Source organism: Rhinoderma darwinii, chromosome 5, assembly GCF_050947455.1.
Source record: "Rhinoderma darwinii isolate aRhiDar2 chromosome 5, aRhiDar2.hap1, whole genome shotgun sequence".
In the NCBI taxonomy this organism is placed as follows: Eukaryota; Metazoa; Chordata; class Amphibia; order Anura; family Rhinodermatidae; genus Rhinoderma; species Rhinoderma darwinii.
The window spans coordinates 287,263,085-287,285,857 of record NC_134691.1 but is presented as its reverse complement, the minus strand read 5'-3'; the positions used below and the strand labels follow the sequence as shown (position 1 = coordinate 287,285,857).

General features: G+C 40.4%; 1 protein-coding gene across 4 annotated transcripts in view; it reads right to left on the bottom strand.

Annotated features, from left to right (window-relative positions):
* CPVL (carboxypeptidase vitellogenic like) overlaps nucleotides 1–22,773 on the bottom strand; it is a 100,789-nt gene that overhangs the window by 34,568 nt on the left and 43,448 nt on the right. For all 4 annotated transcript variants that reach the window (XM_075827250.1, XM_075827252.1, XM_075827249.1 and 1 more), the window contains exons 10-11: nucleotides 13,341–13,439; nucleotides 11,874–12,047 (exon numbers count right to left, since the gene is read on the bottom strand). In XM_075827250.1, coding sequence (XP_075683365.1) covers nucleotides 11,874–12,047; nucleotides 13,341–13,439 — 273 coding nt within the window. The remainder of the gene's footprint in view (nucleotides 1–11,873; nucleotides 12,048–13,340; nucleotides 13,440–22,773) is intronic.

Here is a 22,773-nt window from a genome sequence, read left to right as displayed (position 1 = left end):
GAACAGCACTAGATAGAGCTGCTCTGTATAGAGTATACAGAGCAGCTGTACCTAAAAAAGTAAAACGAAGTTTTAATAAAAAGTATTTGTAGAAGATAGTTAGGGCTGGAGCGCATAGACACAGACAGACGTAAAAGATTCAAGGGCCGAGAAGCTGTTCCCCAAGTGGAAAGTCTTCATTGAATCCTACTGAACTGCTCGGAAAATAACAGAGACATGGCCACGCCATTTCAATACACTGCGTGGTACAACAGGGACCTTTTGAAGGGCACTCTTGGTGGGCTACAACTCAAGTCTTGACTTCGGTAATCTTCCAAGGTTATTTACTCACAACAATCATACAAGTTATCAGAACCGTGTTTTAGGGGTGGAGGTAGGGATTTTACTCTTTTACGATATGGGAAAAATTCTTAGAAATATGTAGACATTGCCATGTATTTACTGTTCATTACTATTACTATGTACTCTTAAATTTTGTAACAAATACAAAAACTTTCCAATAAAAATTATATTTAAAAAATAAAGTATTTGTAAAGTTGCACCGAACAGACACCTTTTTATTAAAAAAAAAAAAAAAAAGTTATCATTTGCCTTTCAAAAAGTGTACACAGCCTTTACATACTTTTGTTTGAAAAGAGAAAAGGATTTATAGGTATACCTTTATTGGCCAACCAGAAAAATTATGTTTGCAAGCTTTAAGAGCACACAGGATCCTTCGTCAGGCAGGTTTAAAAAAAAAACAAAAAAAACAAAAAAAAAAAAACACAAAACTTGTAACCTTGCGTGACTAAGAAATCTATATGCTCTGAAAGATTGCAAACATTTTTCTAGTTGGCCAATAAATGTATCATGCATATAATACTTGACAAAAAAAGTATTTAGCTTTGCCATGGTGTAGAATTAAAGAGTAGTGCATGTATTACAGGTCCTGCTATTGGATTGTGTATGTTTAGGAGCAAGCTACAGATTTTCAAGTGCTTATTATGTTGCAGATTGCAAAGAGTGAAAGTCGCTGCAAATCTCAGCAAAATAGGTGAAAAAATAATTCTGTAAAACAGCCTCGTGTGGAGCACCATACATAATATGGAGAAGTAGAGAATCCGTATGAATCCATAAAGCTGCCTTGTGCATGAGGTCTGCGGCCATTAAAAATAGTCCTTTACATTCTGGACCAAAAGGCTATTAATGGAAAAATGCTACTACAATAATTGATTAATATACGTTAGGATAAATTTAGGCCGGGTTCACATGGAGTTTTTTGCAGGAGGAAAATCTGCCTCAAAATTCCGTTTGGAATTTTGAGGCACATTTTCCTCTGCCTGCACGCAGATTTTCGCGGTGTTTTTCGCCCACGGCCATTGAGCGCCTCCCATTGATGTCAATGGGAGGTCAGAGGCATAAACGCCCGAAGATCGGGCATGTCCCTTTCTCCCACGAGTCGGTTTTTCCGCTCGCGGGAAAAAAACGCCTCCAACTCCCATTGAAATCAATGGGAGGCATTTTCGGCCATATTACGACGCGTTTTCGCGTAGAACATGTAAAAAAAACTAAAAAAAAAAAAAAACTCTGAACTGGCCCTTACTCTGGCTTTGTAAAAAGTAATATAGCGGAATTGCGGTGCTTCAACCTATCCAAAAACCTTAAACCTGCGTTTATCGTTTCCTTTTAAACAAGAAACAAATGGTACCTTTAGATCACTTTTCTAAAGGAAGTGTGCTTTTTTTTCTCTTTATTTAGGACTGCCCAGGGGCAATAGTTCACACAAGGGTAAACTGACGCCTCTGCTGACAAGCGGCAGCAAATCATTTACTACATGGATACATTTAAACTTCAAAGGGATACTCATTGTAGTGATCAAGCAGAGTACTGAACTGGTCAGGCACCCTTTACTTCTGAATTAGGTTCTATTCACACCATATTTAGCCTATACAACTGGATTTACTCTTTAGGAATGTTTTGTTTTGTGCACACAAAAATATACAGCCATACTGACCAAATGTGGCCTTAATGAATTTGATACCCAGCAGAATAAGCCTAGGTTGCATGTAAGGGCGCAGTCAGCAGTTGGTTGCAAAGATTTCTTCAAGTCCCATTCAGATATATGGACCTTATTTTCATGCACAGAAAATTGCCGCATGTGACTGCAGCCTAAGGGTAGGAACACACAGCGGATACACTGCAGATTATCCGCAACGTATTTAATTTGCGGAAAAAGCGCAGCGGAGTACAGTAGCAGCAATATGGATAAAGTCTGAACAAATCTCATTCGCAACACAGAAAAACGTTATTAAATTGACCAGCGGTGCAGTTCTTGAATATGCAGCATGTCAATTTATTTTGCAGAATCGTTGCTCTTGTTGAAGGTTTTCACCATTGAATACATTGAGGAGGTAAAACTCAAAGAAACGAGGCAATTCCGCCGCAAAAAAAAATCAAATAAAAAATTTATTTTTTTTAAATTAATAAAAAAAAAGTTTATACTTACCCCTGGCCGTAGTCATAGCGACATGATCCTCTGTTCTGAGTGGAGCCCGGCCTGCTGGGATGAAGCTTCATCCCATGTGACTGCTGCAGCCAATCAAAGACTGCAGCGGTCACAGGACTACATCATCATCCTAGGAAGCCGGGCTGTACTCACAACAGAGGGGCACGTCGCCATGACAACACATCAAAGGAAAGTATCCCCTTTTTTTCTTATTCCTACAGCATTTCCGCAGCGGATATGCCACCTGAAAAACGGAACCAAAGCTTGGTGCGGTTTTCCAAGCAAAATGAACTGCGGTTTTCTAGAACGGATACGCGGTGTACTTTATGCAGTGTATTCGCCCTGTGTCTTCCTACCCCAAGAGTATGTTCCCACAGGCAGGACATGCTGCAGATTTTCTGCAACAGAAAATCTTCAGCGAACTCTCAAAAAAAAAACCTCAGGTAATTCAGTCTTAGAAATCCCCAGGAAAATGGTGTGATTTTGCTGCGTATTTCGGGTCAAGCATAGATTATAGCAAACTATGTGCACCTGCAGATTTACAGCAGTTTTTCCTTCTTCGCTGTGTAAATGCTGTACAAAAAACTCAACTTGCATATTCTAGTGCAGAATTGATGCTCCCCATTCAAGTCTATGGGCCAAACACGCAGTATCTCACAAAATACACAGCATATATTGACGTTCTGCAGATTTGAAAGTAGCACCACAGAAAACTTTCCGCACTACTTTTTTTTTCACGCAACGTGTGGCTGAGTTGCAAAATGTCACTTTGCGGTTACTGTAAATGCTGCAAAATTTCCACACAGAATTCCCCCAGTGGAAATTTTGCAGTGTTCACGTAGTGTTGGAACCCGGCCTTACTCCATATAATCTGCGAGATAAAAAGGACATGGCAAGTCACTGGTCCACAAAAAAACAAAAAAAAAAAAACATAGTCCAATTCTTTGTAAAGGTTGATAAAAGAAACACATTAGATTTTGCCATATGATTAACTTGTGGGGTTGACTATTGTCCACCTTCAGGGAACTTTGACACACTTTATAAAATAAACAAAGTTGAAGGCAGGAAATATATTGTAAATATCTCAAGCATTGCTATGAGGAGAGTTGCCATAATTCACAATTTTACCCAAAAAGAGCTACCGTTTTCTAACTTGCTTCTGGTCTCGTAGTGGGAGAAGATTAACCAAAAAAAAAAAAAAGAATCCTAGATGTTTTTAGATTTCAGGACGTAAAAAAATGTTTTATAAAGTGCCAAAAACTTCAAACCACTAAGCAGTATAACAAGGATGCAATTAGTCGGGATTTAACGAGCTGCAGATGAGAAAATGACAGTTCCTACAGCTTTATAACCATCATTTCCTGGCTAGGTAATCTGTAAACAGGCTGCTCCTGTCCTGAGGCACATTAACTATCAGCATGTAACTTGCGTGTCAAGAACTAATCTCAATAATGCTCATCACATCATGGGTAAGGTATCAGTAGAAATAGGTTTACATTTTTATTTTTATTTTTAAAAAAGAAAGGTTTCACTTCTACTGTACATTTAGGAATTTCAAAGAATCTGTTTCCAAAAACATGCTCTTGGCTATTGAACATTTTAAAATGGCATATTGGCCTTTCACTGCAGCTTTCTTAAAGTGGTTTTCAATACTTTTTTTTTATTTTTAATCACTATCTAAATTTTTATTGTTTAACCCCTTAATGACCGGGCCTGAAAAGATCGCCGAGTGTCTGTCTCTGATGGCAGCCGGGGGCCTAATAAAGGCCCCCAGGTCTGCCTGTAGTGTGTGCCTGCTAGGCTATGCCAGAGGCATGACCTACCAGATCCTGGTCCGTTTTAAGCAGACAGGCTGTAATACACTGCAATACAAAAGTATTGCAGTGTATTCGAATAGCGATCGGATGATCGAAAATTAAAGTTATACTAGTCCTACTAGGGAAAAGTAAAAAAAAAAAAAAGTTTAACCCCTTAAGGACGCAGCCTAGTTTGGGCCTTAAGGCTCAGAGCCCATTTTTCAAATCTGACATATTTCACTTTGTGGTAATAACGTCGGAATGCTTAAACCTATCCAAGCGATTCTGAGATTGTTTTCTCGTGACACTTTGGGCTTCATGTTCGTGGTAAAATTTGGTCGATATATTCAGTCTTTATTTGTGAAAAATTGCAAAATTTAGAGAAAATTTACAAAAAATAGCATTTTTCAGAATTTAAATGCATCTGCTTGAAAAACAGACGGTTATACCACCCAAAATAGTTACTAGTTCACATTTCCCATATGTCTACTTTAGATTGGCATCGTTTTTTTGAACATTATTTTATTTTTCTTGGACGTTACAAGGTTTAGAACATAAACAGCAATTTCTCATATTCTTAAGAAAATTTCAAAAGCCTTTTTTTGAAGGTGCCAGTTCAGTTCTGAAGTGGATTTGAGGGGCCTATGTATTAGAAACCCCCATAAAACACCCCATTTTAAAAACTAGACCCCTCAAAGTATTCAAAACAGCATATAGAAAGTTTTTTAACCCTTCAGGCATTTCACAGGAATTAAAGCAATGTGGAAATGAAATTTGCAAATTTCATTTTTTCTGCTGAATTTCAATTTTATTCAATTTTTTTTTAGTAACAGAAGGTTTTACCAGAGAAACACTACTAAATATGTATTGTCCAGATTCTGCAGTTTTTAGAAATGTCCCACATGTGGCTCTAGTGCGCTCGTGGACTAAAACACAAGCCCTAGAAGCAAAGAAGCACCTAGTGCATTTTGAGGCCTCTTTTTTATTAGAATATATTTTAGGCAGCATGCCAGGTTTGAAGAGGCGTTGAGGTATCAAAACAATGGAAACCCACCAGAAGTGACCCCATTTTGGAAATTACACCCCTCAAGGAATTCATTTATGGTTTTTGTTATCATTTTGACCGCACAGTTTTTTCACAGCACCTATTTGAATTGGGCTGTGAAATGAAAAAAATGATATTTTTTCCAATAAAATGTCATTTTTGATCAAATTTTCTTATTTTCACAGGGAACAACATACCCCATTTTGTTGCCCAATTTGTCCTTAGTGCGGCAATACCCCATTTGTGGTGATAAACTGCCGTTTGGGCCCATGGGAGGGCTCAGAAGAAAAGGACCACCATTTGGCCTACTGGAGCTTTTCTGGTGCTAAGTCATGTATGCAGAAGCCCCTGAGGTACCAGTACAGTTGAAACCCCCGAGAAGTGACCCCATTTTAAAAACTACACCCTTAAGACATTCATCTAGAGGTGTAGTGAGCATTTTGACCCCACAGGTACTGTGTAAAAGATAATGCGCAGCAGATGGTGCAGTGTGAGATTTGCAATTTTATATATGTATATGCCATTTCAGTGTCCAATATAGTGTGCCCAGCATGCGCCACCGGAGATATACACCCCTTAAATTGTAATGTGGGTTCTCCTGGGTACGGCAATACCCTACATGTGGCTGTTATCAGCTGCCTGGGCATACGGCAGGGCTCAGAAGGGAAAGATGAGGGGGGTAAGCTGTGCGGAGTGCATCAGGGTAAATTAAAAATCAAGGGATGTATGATACATTTTAAAACAATCTTTTATACAGAGCCCTGGTTTTTCGGGACACGTGTCACATTGGTATATTGTGTTCTTCCTTATCCCCCTCTTATAGCAGACTCTGCACCTCTTTTGACTCTTTCCCTTTCCACCGGTTTGGGGAACTTCTCCTGGAAAGTGTTGCCCTGGTACGATGCGTGTGGCCTCGCTTCCAGAAGTACTGGGTGCCCCCCCTTCCTGGTCCCTAAAGATTAGATCTTGAAATTCCAGGAAAGTTCCCCTCTGGCCTGCACATCGACGTAGCACATACGAATTGTACAAAGCCATCTGTATGATGTGCCCGGCCAGCTTCTTATACCACACCGCATGGCGCTGTAGGGCTTCAGGACTTGATTTGACAAGTCCATCCCTCCCATGTACCTATTGTAGTCCAGGATGCAGTCTGGTTTGGGGGTGGCCTTTCCTTCATATATCCTAAACCTGTAGGTATACCCTGATGCACTCTCGCACAGCTTATACATCTTCACGCCATACCTTGCCCTCTTACCTGGCAGGTACTGGCGGAATTTAACCCTCCCTTTAAAATGTACCAGGGACTCATCAATAGAAAAACACTTCTCGGGGGTGTATGCTTGGGAAAACCGGGCACTGGAACGGTCTAATAGGGGTCTCCGTTTATACAAACGGTCAAAACTGGGGTCATCTCGGAGTGGGCACTGCTCATTATCAGTATAATGTAAGAAGCGAAGTATTGCCTCATTTATTTATTTTTTTAGGTTCCAGTTCATTTCTGAAGTTGCTTTGAGGGGCCCATATATTAGAAACCCCTATCAAACACCCCATTTTAGAAACTAGACCCCTCAAAGTATTCACAACAGCATGTAGAAAGTTTATGAACCCTTTAGGTGTTTCACAGAAATTTAGAGCAAAGTAGAGGTGAAATTTACTCTTTTTATACCATTTTTTTTATAACACAAAAGGATTTATCAGAGAAACGCAACTCAATACTTATTGCCCAGATTCTGCAGTTTAGAGAAATATCCCACATGTGGCCCTCGGGCGGTAATGGACTGAAGCACCGGCCTCCGAAGCAAAGGAGCACCTAGCGGATTTTGAGGCCTCTTTTTTATTAGGCACCATGTCCGGTTTGAAGAGGTCTTGTGGTGCCAAAACATTGGGAACCCCCCAAAAGTGACCCCAATTTGGAAACTAGACCCCTTGAGGAATCCATTGTAGTTTTCATGGGGTGCATGCGGCTTTTTGATCAGTTTTTATTCCATTTTTAGGTGGCGTGGTGACTAATAAACAGCAATTCTACTATTGTTTTTGTATACTTTTTTTTTTACAGCGTTCACCGTGCGCTATAAATGATATATTAACTTTATTCTGCGGGGCGATACGATTACGGCGATACCAGATGTTTATAGTTTTTTTTTATGTCTTATGGCGTTTGCACAATAAAATACGTTTTGTAAACAATCATTCACTTTTTGTGTTACCTTATTCTAAGAGCCAGAACGTTTTTATTTTTCAATCAATAAAGCCGTGCGAGGACTTATTTTTTGCGTAACGAACTGTATTTTCCATCAGTACCATTTTTAGGTACATGCGACTTTTTGATCTCTTTTTATTCCATTTTTTGGGAGGTGAAGTGACCAAACAATTGTGATTGTGGTACGGTTTATTAATATTTTTTTTTACGGCGTTCACCGTGCGGGATAAATAACAAAATAATTTTGTAGTTCAGGCCGTTACGGACGCGGCGATACCAATTATGTATAGTTTATTTGTTTGTTTATATATTTTAATTAATAATAAATGACTGATAAGGGAAAAAGTGGGACTTTTTTAAAAGTAATAAAAGTAACTTTTATTTTCTTATTTTTACACATCTTTTTTTAACTTTTTTTTTACTTTATTACTTTGTCCCACTAGGGGACATGAGGGCAGGAGGCCCTGATCGCTATTCTAATACACTGCACTACATGCGTAGTGCAGTGTATTAGAACTGTCAGCTACTCACTGACAGCAAGCATAGTGGGTCCTGACGTTGTCAGGACCCACTAGGCTTCCGTCTATGGCATAGCCGGACGCCATTGTTTGGTGTCCGGTTGCCATAGTCACCATCGCCGGCCGCTGTCGCGTAGCAGGCCGGCGATGGCAGCTTAACCCCTAAAAAGCCGCGATCTCTATAGAACGCGGCTTTTAAGGGGTTAATCAGCGGGGACACAGCGATCGGTCCCCGCTGTAGGAGCTGTGACAGCTGCTGAACAAGACAGCAGCGTCACAGCTCCTGTATGTGTCGGGAGGACGGCCGAAACGGCCGTTACTCCTGAGACGTACTATTACGGCATGGAGCGCGAACGATACAGCTGCCATGACGTAATAGTACGTCAAGGAGCGGGAAGGGGTTAAAAAAAAATAAAACAAAAACCAAATAGATAAAATAAATAGAGAAACAGAATAAAAGCAAAAAAAGTTACACATATTTGGTATCGCCGCGTCCGTAACGACCGACTATAAAGCTGTTACATTATTTAACCCGCACTGTGAACGCCGTAAAAAATAAAATAAAAAAGCTATGGAAAAATTGCTGTTTTCTGTTAATCCTGACTTTAAAAAAAATGTGATAAAAAGTGATCAAAAGTCGCATCTACTCTCAAATGGTACCAATAAAAACTACAAGTCGTCCCGCAAAAAAAAAAAAAAGCCCTCATACAACTGCATCGGCGGAACAATAAAAAAAAGTTATGGCTCTTCATATACGGAGACGCAAGTACAAATTATTTAAAAAAAAAAAAAAAGAGTTTTTACTGTGTAAGTAGTAAAACATACAAAATCTATACAAATTTGGTATCTTTGCAATCGTAACAACCCGCTGAATAAAGTTAGTGTTATTTATGCCACACGGTAAACAACGTAGATTTAGGGCGCAAAAAAAAAAAGTGGTGACATTTCAGGTTCTCTTCTATCCCCCCCTCAAAAAAGTTAATGAATAAATTATGTACCCCAAAATGGTGCTATTAAAAAGTACAACTTGTCCCGCAAAAAAACAAGACCTTATACAGCCATGTCGACGCAAAAATAAAAGAGTTGTAGCTCTTCGAATGAGATGATGGAAAAACATAAAAAATGGCTTGGTCATTAGGGCCCAGAATGCAAGCAGGGGAAGGGGTTAAGCAGCTAATTTACCATTATTCTCTTTTGTTTACATTGAGAGGTTTGTTTACCTCTGTGTGTTCATTGTCTTGCTTTCCGGTCATACAGTTCCCAGCATGCACTGCTTGTGTCCCAGCATGCAAAGCGCCGGCAGCAGGTACACATCACGCCTACTACACCCAGCTATAAACATTTTTCTAATCTCCATTGCCATTTTACTGCGCTCATAAGATCAGTGAGAGCCAACGATAAAAGTGCAACATATCAGTGCTGTACCAAACACACTTACATAATGGTAAAAAAAACAAAAAAAAAAACAAAACACCTTCATTTGACCCCAGAACCGGAGTCCCAGAGCAGAGCACTAGTATAGGCTTTGCTCCAGGAATCTGTCCATATAGACAGGGATGTCAGGCGATTCCACAGTGTTGTCAAGGGCTTCCCTAAAGCCGGAGTCCCGGGCAGAGCACTAGTATAGGTTCTGCTCTAGGACTCGGTGGAATCCCCTAACCCCAGCACCGGAGTCCTTTTCGGAGCGCTACTAGCAACTAGCTACTGGCTCCTGACAATTTCTTCTGATAGTTTCCGGTCCGCTGCTAGGGGGGGGAGACAATGACGCGCAGGCGGTGTGATAGCGCAGGAGTGGGCATGTGTGGTAAACACTGCTAGTGTAGAAACCACACATGCTCAGAGACTAGCAGTGTTTACCACACAGGCCTACTCCTGCGCTATCACAGCCCCTGTGCATAATTTTCTCTCCCATAGCAGCAGACCGGAAACTATCAAAAGAAAGGGAGTATCCAGTCCACCACTTCCCTCAGTGTACAGTGACATCAGGAATGACGGACCCGTACGTTGAGCCAGCCGGAAAACGGAACTCAGATCATGGACGGGCTAGCGCCAGCAGTAAGGATCTTGCTACTGGAGATGCATCATGTGACCGGCGCTGGAATCGGGTGTTAGAAGATTTAAATTTTGATTTAGTATATTACAAATTACATTATTTTTGATATGTGCAGTGTAATAGAAATTAATTGGTTCCGGAAACCCCCTTTAAGGTGAACGTATGAAGAACATTTAGTGCAGAACTGAAAGACCATTAACCAAAAAGACTTAGAGTCCGTGGCAAATATAGGATAGCTTTCATGAAGCTTTACCCACCTGCGGGATACTGGTCAAGGTTCTCTTACAAAATGAATCTTCAGAGGCTTTTGTATTTTCTCTAACTTCCTTAAAGGGGCACTTCTGCTGTCAACTACAAATCCCTGCACGCCTTTCAACTTGCATCTACAGGACTCGTTAATATTGGGTAAAGCGGAGCCTGCCCACAGCCCCCAAGAGAAAGGAGACATGGAATGGCGGCAGCTGTAAATGTTTACAAATAAAAATATTTAACTCCCATACTGTCTTCGCACCTTCAGAAAAAGGTATACGACGCTTGTGACAGTTTCCCAAAGGGTCTGAGGACAAAAATCTCACTGTGGGGATTGCAACACATCTTACAGAATATGGTCTGCTGTACTGTACATAGATGGCAAATCAGAGAGTATACACATGGCGCGGTTCTGCCACGTTCTTGCTGTGCGGCCAAAAAATGCATGAATTTTACTGCGATTTGCGGTGGTTTCCATGGCAACTGGAAAAATAAAGTAAAACCAAATGTATTTTTGCAGTCTGGTTTCAGTCGCGCGGCAAAGTGTTAGTAAGCACTTACCGGGAAAACTCATTTGTACATTAAAATATATCCTTGAGTGGGTATATTCACATGGGGCAATGGTTGCAGCACCAACCCATAGGATTACCACCCCACAAAAACACTCATTCAGTCCTCTTCAGCAGAAGTTTATTTAAAAAGCGTTTCCATGAAGACCCCCTAAAAAGACTCATGATAAATTGCAATCACGATAACTGAGCTTATGCAGTAAATGCCAACTTATTGCGATCAGACACATTGGAAGGCGGCAAAGTCCCTTTTGATAGCAGTAGGTAAATACAAGTCACTACTCCCGGATCATCGTTCTCTGCTGACAAACTCTCACCCATAAATCACTTGTAGATCAAACATCCCCGAAAAAATACGACTTAAAAAAAGAAGGACAGAGAACACTGGGAATGTGTTAAAAATTAAATTAGGCCATCTGTTCACCGCAATTAACAACCCTTTGTTTTCACCAATTTCAGTGGATCTTAATTTAATCGTAATTTAACAGAAAATTATGTTGTTTTCTAGTGCAAATATGTGAAATCTATTTTGTAAATTCCTTAACATGTTTGACCCTAGGTTGCCATTTTGCTGGTCCAACATACTGAAACAAGTATGTACTAATCAATGGTACCACAAAACCAGCAAAATGTCCAGCTGTGGAAGTACAAGTCTGGCAGCCATACTGGGAGGTGTTCTCCAAAAGCCATTTAATGCGTTATACGGATGCCCACACTTCTCAATACTAGAAAAAGAGGAATTTACCACCTAATTTTCATGTTCGCTAAAATGCAATAAATTACTCTGTAAACTTCCAATATCGCAGAACCCTTTTCCTGTTGTGGTACAGGGGGAGAAGTTGAGCGTTTTGCTTTCATCTTATTTTAAAGGCCATTAAACCTACCAGCATTAAAGCAACAGTGGCCATCTCCTGAAGGTTAGTGGGAGTAATGAGAATTGAAGCTGCAGGACACTTACCCTATAATTATCCATTAGCACCACCAACCATGGCTTTATGGTCTTCATCACATCAGAAAGCAAATGTTTTTCAACTTCAGATCCATCATTAAATGTCAGGTTACCAACGTGGATGGACTTCCTCACTTCTGGGAGTGCCAAAAAAGATCCAAAATACTCCTGGTCTACTGGCTCCTGCAGATAACAAATACTTTATGAAAAGCGGCCGTGTATTAGCAGGAGATACAATCAAAAACAAAATAGACATCAGGTATTTTTAATCTCGTAATTTTTCCTTTTTGCCCAAAATTTAAGACATTAAAATTGATCTCATTGGGATAACGTACATCAGTTGTGTCTCCTATCTGGAATAATATTTTAATTTTTTTTTAACAAACACACACAATACATTAGTAAATATGGTGACTGATGTTACTTATAACAGATGTCAAGAATTACATCAACTTTATGTCATCACACCAATTTAAATGTTACAATTATTTTGTCCAGATTACTTCAAAAGATGCAGCTTTTCCATCCATTGAAGTGAATCAGGTTTTCCTAGTCATTTTTATTCCTGTAAGAACAGATGACAAAGAATCTTAGCCCTGGGCCCTCCCATTACCGTGGTGTTGGGAAGTCAGGGAGAGGCAAGTTGGCAGGGGTTCTGCGAGTGGGCAGAGAGCGAAGGCAAAAAGGAGGCAGGAGCTCTCCAGGGAATGGGGAGAAGAGACATGGAAGACCATGTTAGGGAAGAGAGCACAGAGTTGTAGCGGTACTGTGTTGGGGGGGGGGTGACTAAAAGTGGCAGGGGCTCTAAGGTAGGCAGGGAACAAAGGGGACAGAAGGTTTAGTTCGAATGCTCTGTGGGGCGCAGGTGACGCAGAAGGTGACAGAGGCTTTTATTGGGGGGGGGGGGATGTGTCCCAGACAGTAAGAGAGGTTCTGCAGAAGGGGCCATGGGAGAAGGCAGGTAGTAGGGGGCTCTGTGGAAGGAATAGGGGCCACAAGCTGACAGGCACAGCATTCCTACCCAACTCTCCTGCTGCACAACTGTCCTAACTGCAGGCTTGGCTCAGACTGGCACTACTGAGCTGGGCTGATGGATGGCACTCATGCCACAAATATAGCTGTATCTCCTCAAACAGATACACATGCCATGTCACCGAGGAGAAGTAGAGGAAAAGGGGGAGAAAGGGGCCAGAAATATTTGGGCGGGCACGGATTGCTTGGGGTCCGTATAGTTTTACTTGGAAAAGGGAGAAGCCACATGACGTTATGAGACTGTTCCTTTGACCTAGAGGACTATATATGGGCCACATTGTGTCTGGTTTGCAGCTGCGTTTGGCAAGAAATCTCTAACTATGAATCATGTCAACAGGCTAAGAAAAAATATAAATAAATAGCAGAATGGTCTCCACACACTGTCTCCCCCTACATCTTACCGTCAACCATAAATAAGAAATCTGTATTAGGCTTAACACTTACCCGACATTGGAGATAGTTGAAGTAATTGCTGCAACCTGTAACATTTTGATAGAAAGAAGAATATGAAGTCCTATCACCATTCAGTAATGAATCGAACACCTATTAAAAAAAACAAAAAAAGCCAAAAACAAGCGAGATTTAAAAAAAACCACAACAAATAAATTTGAAGTATCAAAACTCATGCAAAGCTTCTCTTCCTGTCCCGTGCCTCCCATCAAACACATTTGGCCGATAATATTACAAACATCACTAGTCCAGGTTAATGCAGTAACATTTTAACATCCAAATCCAAACAGTTTTAATTAACCGAACTTCGATCGCCATAGGGTTCTATGGTGTTTAAAGTCTGGATCAGTAGAAACGCAGGAGGTCATGGTATTGTGGTCGCATTTCGGACACCTAAAATTGAATTTAGGGTGCTCATTTATAAAATCCAAATGAAAGTAAATTGGCCATTTGTACCATAAACTTCAGATAATTACTAGCCCAAAAAATTGAATATAGCAAATCGTTTGACAGATTGTCTGTTGGCAACCTGTGGGGCAAGTCAATTAATGGCTAACAATAAGGTAAATCTCACGTCTACAGTCAGTTTAGAGAATACACAGGCCAGTCTACATTATCCCCCATCCTGGCAAGTAACATTATACTGCCGTCAGCAGAAACAACTTCCAACTAAAGAGGTTTTCCAGTTTTTTTACTTATTTGTAGAATAGGAAATCATACAGTTTTCGAATATACATCCATTACAAATTCTGCGCACATGCATTTATTATAGTGAATGAGGCCCCTGTCACAGTGGAATGTTACAGCCCACAGATTAGTCCTGTGTAATGTATCCACAGGCTAACTGAATATGACTGAACATGGCGTCAGTCATGTGACCAACACACACGTGTTGGGGCAACATGGGCTATGTGAATAGGACTAAGGCCCCATGCACTCGACCATAAAAGTCGTCCGTAATTGCAGACTGCAATTCTGGACCCTTTCAATTTTATTGCCCACGGACACCTTTATTTACGGGAAGATGTCCGGGCCGTGGAAGTGTACTGCAAAAGATAAGACATGTCCTATCTTTTGTGTTTTAAAGGCCGTGCTCCCATACTTCATATGGGATTACGGGATGAAAATGCAGGCGGCTGTCCGTAGCCAGCCGTGCCTGCTGCCGCGGCCCGTGATTACAGGCACGGCCGTGTGCATGCGGCCTAATGGTGGAATAATAAATAACTACTTCACTGCCTGTAGTCACGGTCTCCAGATTATTTATAAAATAACTTCCTGTCTCTAGGTGATGTGGTCATGTTGTTAATAAAGTTACATTTAAATTTAAAAAAAATAAAAATAAAAAAAAAACAGGAGACAGTGAGAAGAATGCAAGAGCTGCTGCTCCTCAGACACGATGAGATGTTGCTGGAAGTAGAAATACGTTATCATTTTTGCGCCTCAATAATCTACTATTCACCTGTTATATATCTGCACAGTGTTACCTGAATGCCAGTGGTCACATGAGGTTGGTCACATGACTGTCCATTAAAGAGGCTCTGTCGCCAGATTATAAGTGCCCTATCTCCTACATAATCTGATTGGCGCTGTAATGTAGATAACAGTGGTTTTTATTTTGAAAAACGATCATTTTTGAGCAAGTTATGAGCTAGTTTAGATTTATGCTAATGAGTTTCTCAATGGACAACTGGGCGTGTTTTTACTTTTTACCAACTGGGTGTTGTACAGAGGAGTGTATGACGCTGACCAATCAGTGACCAATCAGCATCACACACTTCTCATTGTTCCAGCCCAGCTTCTATCACTGCACAATCACACTGTGCTGTGGATCATGCTGGGCTGGAACAATGAGAAGTGTATGACGCGGATTGGTCACTGATTGGTCAGCGTCATACACTCCTCTGTACAACACCCAGTTGGTAAAAAGTAAAACACGCCCAGTTGTCTATTAAGAAATTAATTAGCATAAATCTAAACTAGCTCATAACTTGCTAAAAAATGATCGTTTTTCAAAATAAAAACCACTGCTGTTATCTACATTACAGCGCCGATCAGATTATGTAGGACATAGTCAAATTATAATCCGATGACAGAGCCTCTTTAAGTTATACTATGGGTGCTTTTTTATGGACACATCTGTGGGCTATACCATTTTTTTATTTTTCTTTAGAGGGAGACAAAAAAAAGGGGACAACCCCTTTAAGGCCAGTTTACACAGAACAATTTTTTCATCAGTATAAATCAGGGAGTTTTCACTCGCCAGCAGGTAGCCTCATTATTACCGAATGCCCGAATCACAATTTTTTGGTTACCACCCCTCCCAAAATATACAATAAAAAGTGATCAAAAAGTCGCATGTACGCCAAAATGGTACCAATACAAACTACATCCCGTCCCGCAAAAAACAAGCCCTTATACCGCTTTTTTGACTGTAAAATAAAAAAGTTATCGCTCTCAGAATACGGTGACACAAAAAATTATTTATTTTACAAATAAGTGATTTTATTGCACAAACGCTGCAAAACATAAAAAAATTATATACATCTGGTATCGCCGTAATCGTATCGACCCACAGAATAAAGTAAAATGGTCATTTATATCCTAGGGTGACGGCCATAAAAAAAAAAAAAAAAAAGAATCAAAAACCATCAATTCTGACAATGTTTTTTGTCACCGTGCTTGCCAAAAAATGGAATAAAACGTTATCAAAAAAAATTTCTGGTACCCCAAAATGGTACCAATGAAAACCTTCAGATTGTCCCGCAACGGATAAACCCTCACACAGCTCCGGTGGTGAAAAAAAAAAAAGTTCTGGCTCCCAGAGTATGGCGGATAAGATCGGGCGCAATTTATAAGTGCGATACCGGCCACATATCTGTGGATTATTATTTACTGCATTATTATACCCTCTTATTATACCCTGATGTACCCTGCACAGATAACATATGCCCCCACATTATAAACTGAAACACCAGTAAAACCCCAAACAGAACAACTACCAAGCTACATCTGCGCCCCAAAAGCCAAATGGCGTCCCTCCCTTCTGAGCCCTGCAGCGTGCCTAAACACCAGTTTACGTCCACAGATATGGCATCGCCATACCCGGGAGAATCCGGTTAATATTTTATGAGGTATTTGTCTTCAGTGGCACAAACTGGGCATAACATATAGTGCACTAAAATGGCATAGGAGTGGAAAATTTTAATTTTCACTCCGAACCATGCGCTGCGCATTAACCCCTTCGCGCACCACAACATAGCATGTCTTAGTGGGGGGGGGGGTGATGTATGGAGCGTCTCACGTGAAAAATAAAGAATTTAAAACTGCAAAATCGCAGTTTTTTTGGTCACCTTGGCTCTACCTAAAAATTTAATAAAAAGTGCTCAAAAAGTTGTATGTACCAAAAAACGGTACCAATAAAAACGAACGCTCGTCCCTCAATAAATAAGCCCTCACTCCGCTCTATTGACTGAAAAATAAAAAAGTTGTGGCTCTTGGAACGCAGGGAGGAAAAAACTAAAAAGGAAAAGAAAAAAAATTAATCAGTCCAGAAAGGGTTAATTACTTTCTAATGAAAAACCATTTATGACCACATGTGGGGTATTGCCGTACTCGGGAGAAATTGCTTTACAAATGTTGGGCAGCTTTTTTCCCCTTTATACTTTGTGAAATTGAAAAAAATTCAACATTTTAGTGGAAGAAATGTTGATATTCATATTCACGGCCTTAGGCCCCATGCACACGAACGTGTTTTTGCGTCCGCAATTGCCCTGAAAATCCACGGGAGAATTGCGGACCCATTCATTTCTATGGGCCCATACACACTATCCGTGTTTTCACGGGTCCCCGCATGTCCGCAAATCCGTGCTGCACAAACTTAGGACATGTCTTATTACGGCCCGCAAATTCGATGCGGACATACCCATAGAAGTCAATGGGCCCGTGGAAAATGAGGGTACACCTCCGTGTGTCAACCGCAGTTTGCGGAAGTGTTGCTAGGCGACGACCGTGAATGAGTTCTGTTGTCATCCTGTTTTACCTAGGCTTTTTTTTTTTATCCGCATTTTGCGGATTACATACAGATGAACTGCGGATTACATACGGATGAACTGCGGAGGACATTTCACGGAACACGGTCCTGGAATTTGCGGACCAGAAAAACACTACGGTCGTGTGCATGAGGCCTAATTCTAATAAATCCTGAAAAGACTTGTGGGATCTAAATGCCCACTATATCCCTAGATAGATTCTTTAAGTGGTGTAATTTCCACTTTTGCGGGGTTTCCACTGTTTTGGCCTCTCAGGGGCTTTGCAAATGCGACATGGCACCCAAAAACCATTTCAGCTAATTTTGAGCTCCAAAAGCCAAATAGCGCTCCTTCCCTTCTAAGCCCTGTTGTGGGTCCAAACAGCAGTTTATTAGCACATATGGCATATTTCCGTAATCAGAAGAAATTGTTTTACAAATGTTGGGGTGCTTATTCTCTTTTTCCTTGTAAAAATTAAAAATGGCTACCTTTTTTCAGAAACAAAGTCGATTTTTGCCTTTACAGAATAATTCCAAAGAATTCAGCAAAACAACCGTGGGGTCAAAATGCTAACTTTACCCTTAGAAAAATTCCTTGATGAGTGTAGTTTCCAAAATGGGGTCACTTTCCGGGAGTTTCCACTATTTTGTTCCCTCCAGTGCATTTCAAACGCGACATGGCACTGAAAACTATTCCAGCAAAATCAGAATTTCAAAATCCAAATGGTGCCCCTTCCCTTCTGAGTCCTGCTGTGGGTCCAAACAGCAGCTTGTTACCACATATGGGGTATTGCTATAATCAGGAGAAATTGCTTTACATATGTTGGGGTGTTTTTTCTCTTTTATTCCTTGAAAAAATAAAAAATTTCTACGTTTTTTCAGAAAAAAGTAGATTTTAATCTTCAAAAAATAATTCAAATAAATTTAGAAAAAAACTGTGGGTTCAAAATGCTAATTATACCCCTAGATAAATTCCCTGAGGGTTGTAGTTTCCAAAACGGTCACTTTTGGGGGTCTTTATTGCTTTGGCCCCACAAGACCTCTTCAAACCTGACATGGTACCTAAAATATATGCTAAAAAAAAAAGGAGGCCCCAAAATCCACTAGGTGCTCCTTTGCTTCTGAGGCCTGTATTTCAGTAAATTAGGACACTAGGGCCACATGTGGGGTATTTATAAAAACTGCAGAATCTGGGCAATATATAATAAGTTACATTTCTCGGGTAAAACCTTTTGTGGTATAGAAAAAAAAAAAATGTATTACAAATGAATTTTGTAAAAAAAAAAAAAAAAAAAAAATTTAATTTGTAACTCACCTCTACTTTGCTTTAACCCCTTAAGGACGCAGCCTAGTTTTGGCCTTAAGGCTCAGAGCCCATTTTTCAAATCTGACATATTTCACTTTATGTGGTAATAACGTCGGAATGCTTAAACCTACCCAAGCGATTCTGAGATTGTTTTCTCGTGACACATTGGGCTTCATGTTCGTGGTAAAATTTGGTCGATATATTCAGTGTTTATTGGTGAAAAATTGCAAAATTTAGAGAAAATTTTGAAAAAATTGCATTTTTCAGAATTTAAATGCATCTGCTTGTAAAACAGACGGTTATACCACCCAAAATAGTTACTAGTTCACATTTCCCATATGTCTACTTTAGATTGGCATCGTTTTTTGAACATTCTTTTATTTTTCTTGGACGTTACAAGGCTTAGAACATAAACAGCAATTTCTCATATTTTTAAGAAAATTTCAAAAGCCTTTTTTTTAAGGTACCTCTTGAGTTCTGAAGTGGCTTTGTGGGGCCTATGTATTAGAAACCCTGATAAAACACCCCATTTTAAAAACTAGACCCCTCAAAGTATTCAAAACAGCAGTTATAAAGTTTTTTAACCCTTCAGGCATTTCACAGGAATTAAAGCAAAGTGGAGGTGAAATTTGCAAATTTCATTTTTCTTGCTGAATTTCAATTTTATTCATTTTTTTTTCTGTAACACAGAAGGTTTTACCAGAGAAACACTACTAAATATGTATTTTCCAGATTCTGCAGTTTTTAGAAATGTCCCACATGTGGCCCTACTGCGCTCGTGGACTAAAAGACAAGCCCTAGAAGCAAAGAAGCACCTAGTGCATTTTGAGTCCTCTTTTTTATTAGAATATATTTTAGGCAGCATGCCAGGTTTGAAGAGGTGTTGAGGTGCCAAAACAGTAGGAATCCCCCAATAGTGACCCCATTTTGTAAACTACACCCCTCAAGGAATTCATTTAGGGTTGTTGTTACCATTTTGACCGCACATTTTTTTCACAGCACGTATTTGAATTGGGCTCTGAAATGAAAAAAATGTAATTTTTTCCAATAAAATGTCATTTGTGATCAAAATTTCTTATTTTCACAGGGAACAAAATACCCCATTTTGTTGCCCAATTTGTCCTTAGTGTGGCAGTACCCCATTTGTGGTGATAAACTGCCGTTTGGGCCCATGGGAGGGCTCAGAAGGAAAAGAGCGCTATATGTTTGTTGGAGTCCAGATTTTGTTGGATTGGTTTTCGGGTGCCATGTCGCATTTGCAGAGCCTCAGAGGTATCAAAGCAATGGAAACCCACCAAAAGTGACCCCATTTTGGAAACTACACCCCTCAAGGAATTCATTTATGGTTGTTGTTAGCATTTTGACCGCACAGTTTTTTCACAGCACCTATTTCAATTGGGCTGTGACATTAAAAAAATTTCATTTTTTCCAATAAGATGTAATTTTTTACCAAAATTTCTTATTTTCACAGGGAACAAAATACTCAATTTTGTTGCCCAATTTCTCCTGAGTGCATCAATACCCCATTTGTGGCAATAAACTGCCGTTTGGGCCCATGGGAGGCCTCAGAAGGGAAGGAGCGCTGTGTGTTCTTTGGAGTACAGATTTTGCTGGTTTGGTTTTCGTGTGCCATGTCGCATTTGCAGAGCCCCAGAGGTATCAAAGCAATGGAAACCCACCAGAAGTGACCCCATTTTGGAAACTACACCCCTCAAGGAATTCATTTATGGGTAATGTGACCATTTAGACCCCATAGTTTCTTCACAGAACTTATTTGAATTGGGCTGGGAATGAAAACAAAATTATTTTTGTCAAATAATATGTAGTTTTGGCTGAAAATTTCTTATTTTCACAAGAAACAAAATACCCCATTCTGTTGCGCAATTTGTTCTGAGTGCCGCAATACCCCATTTATTGTGATAAACTGCCGTTTGGGCCCATGGGAGGGCTCAGAAGGAAAGGACCACCATTTGGCCTACTCGGGATTTTCTAGTGCGAAGTCATGTATGCAGAAGCCCCTGAGGTACCAGTACAGTTGAAACCCGCAAGAAGTGACCCCGTTTTAAAAACTACACCCTTAAGGCATTCATCTAGAGGTGTAGTGACCATTTTGACCGGAGACCTACACCCCATAAACTGTAATGTGGGTTCTCCCGGGTATGGCAATACCCTACATGTGGCTGTTATCAGCTGCCTGGACACACAGCAGGGCCCAGAGGGGAAAGACGAGGGGGGATAAGCTGTGCGGAGTGCATCAGGGTAAGTAAAATTGGGGTAAATTATAAACCAAGGGATGTATGATAAATTTTAAAACACTTTCATACAGAGCTCTGGTTATTCGGGACACGTGTCACATTGATATATTGTGTCCTCCCTTATCCCCCTCTTATAGCAGACTTTGCACCTCTTTTGACTTTTTCCCTTCTTGCCAGTTTGGGGAACTTCTCCTGGAAAGTGTTGCCGCCCTGGTACGATGCGTGTGGCCCCGCTTCCAGAAGTACTGGGTGCCCCCCCTTCTTGGTCCCTAAAGATTAGGTTCTTGATAATCACCTCTTGAAATTCCAGGAAAGTTCGCGTCTGGCCTGCACATCGACGTAGCACGTACGCATTGTACAAAGCCATCTATATGATGTTCCCGGCCAGCTTCTTATACCACACCGCATGGCACTGTAGGGCTTCAGGACTTGATCTTACAAGTCCATCCCTCCCATGTACCTATTGTAGTCCAGGATGCAGTCTGGTTTGGGGGTGGCCTTTCCTTCATATATCCTAAACCTGTAGGTATACCCTGATGCACTCTCACAGCTTATACATCTTCACGCCATACCTTGCCCTCTTACCCGGCAGGTACTCGCGGAATTGAACCCTCCCTTTAAAATGTACCAGGGACTCATCAATAGAAATACACTTCTCGGGGGTGTATGCTTGGGAAAACCGGGCACTGGAACGGTCTAATAGGGGTCTCCGTTTAGACAAACGGTCAAAACTGGGGTAATCTCGGGGTGGGCACGGCTCATTATCAGTATAATGTAAGAAGCGAAGTATTGCCTCATTTATTTATTTTTTTAGGTTCCAGTTCAGTTCTGAAGTTGCTTTGAGGGGCCCATATATTAGAAACCCCTATGAAATACCCCATTTTAGAAACTAGACCCCTCAAAGTATCCACAACAGCATGTAGAAAGTTTATGAACCCTTTAGGTGTTTCACAAAAATTTAGAGCAAAGTAGAGGTGAAATTTACATTTTTTTTTTTGTCAGAAAATCCTCTTTATACCATTTTTTTTATAACACAAAAGGATTTATCACAGAAACGCAACTTAATACGTATTGCCCAGATTCTGCAGTTTTGAGAAATATCCCACATGTGGCCCTCGGGCGGTAATGGACTGAAGCACCGGCCTCCGAAGCAAAGGAGCACCCAGTGGATTTTGAGGCCTCTTTTTTATTAGGCACCATGTCCGGTTTGAAGAGGTCTTGTGGTGCCAAAACATTGGGAACCCCCCAAAAGTGACCCCAATTTGGAAACTAGACCCCTTGAGGAATCCATTGTAGTTTTCTTGGGGTGCATGCGGCTTTTTGATCAGTTTTTATTCTATTTTTAGGTGGCGTGGTGACTAAAAAACAGCAATTCTACTATTGTTTTTTTTTTCGTTTTTTTTTACAGCGTTCGTGCGCTATAAATGACATATTCACTTTATTCTGCGGGGCGATACCAGATGTTTATAGTTTTTTTTTATGTCTTATGGCGTTTGCACAATAAAATACGTTTTGTAAACAATCATTCACTTTTTGTGTTACCTTATTCTAAGAGCCATAACGTTTTTATTTTTCAATCAATAAAGCCGTGCGAGGACTTATTTTTTGCGTAACGAACTGTAGTTTCGATCAGGACCATTTTTCGGTACATGCGACTTTTTGATCTCTTTTTATTCCATTTTTTGGGAGGTGAAGTGACCAAAGAATTGTGATTGTGGTTCGGTTTATTATTATTTTATTTTACGGCGTTCACCGTGCGGGATAAATAATGAAATAATTTTGTAGTTCAGGCCGTTACGGACGCGGCGATACCAATTATGTATAGTTTATTTGTTTGTT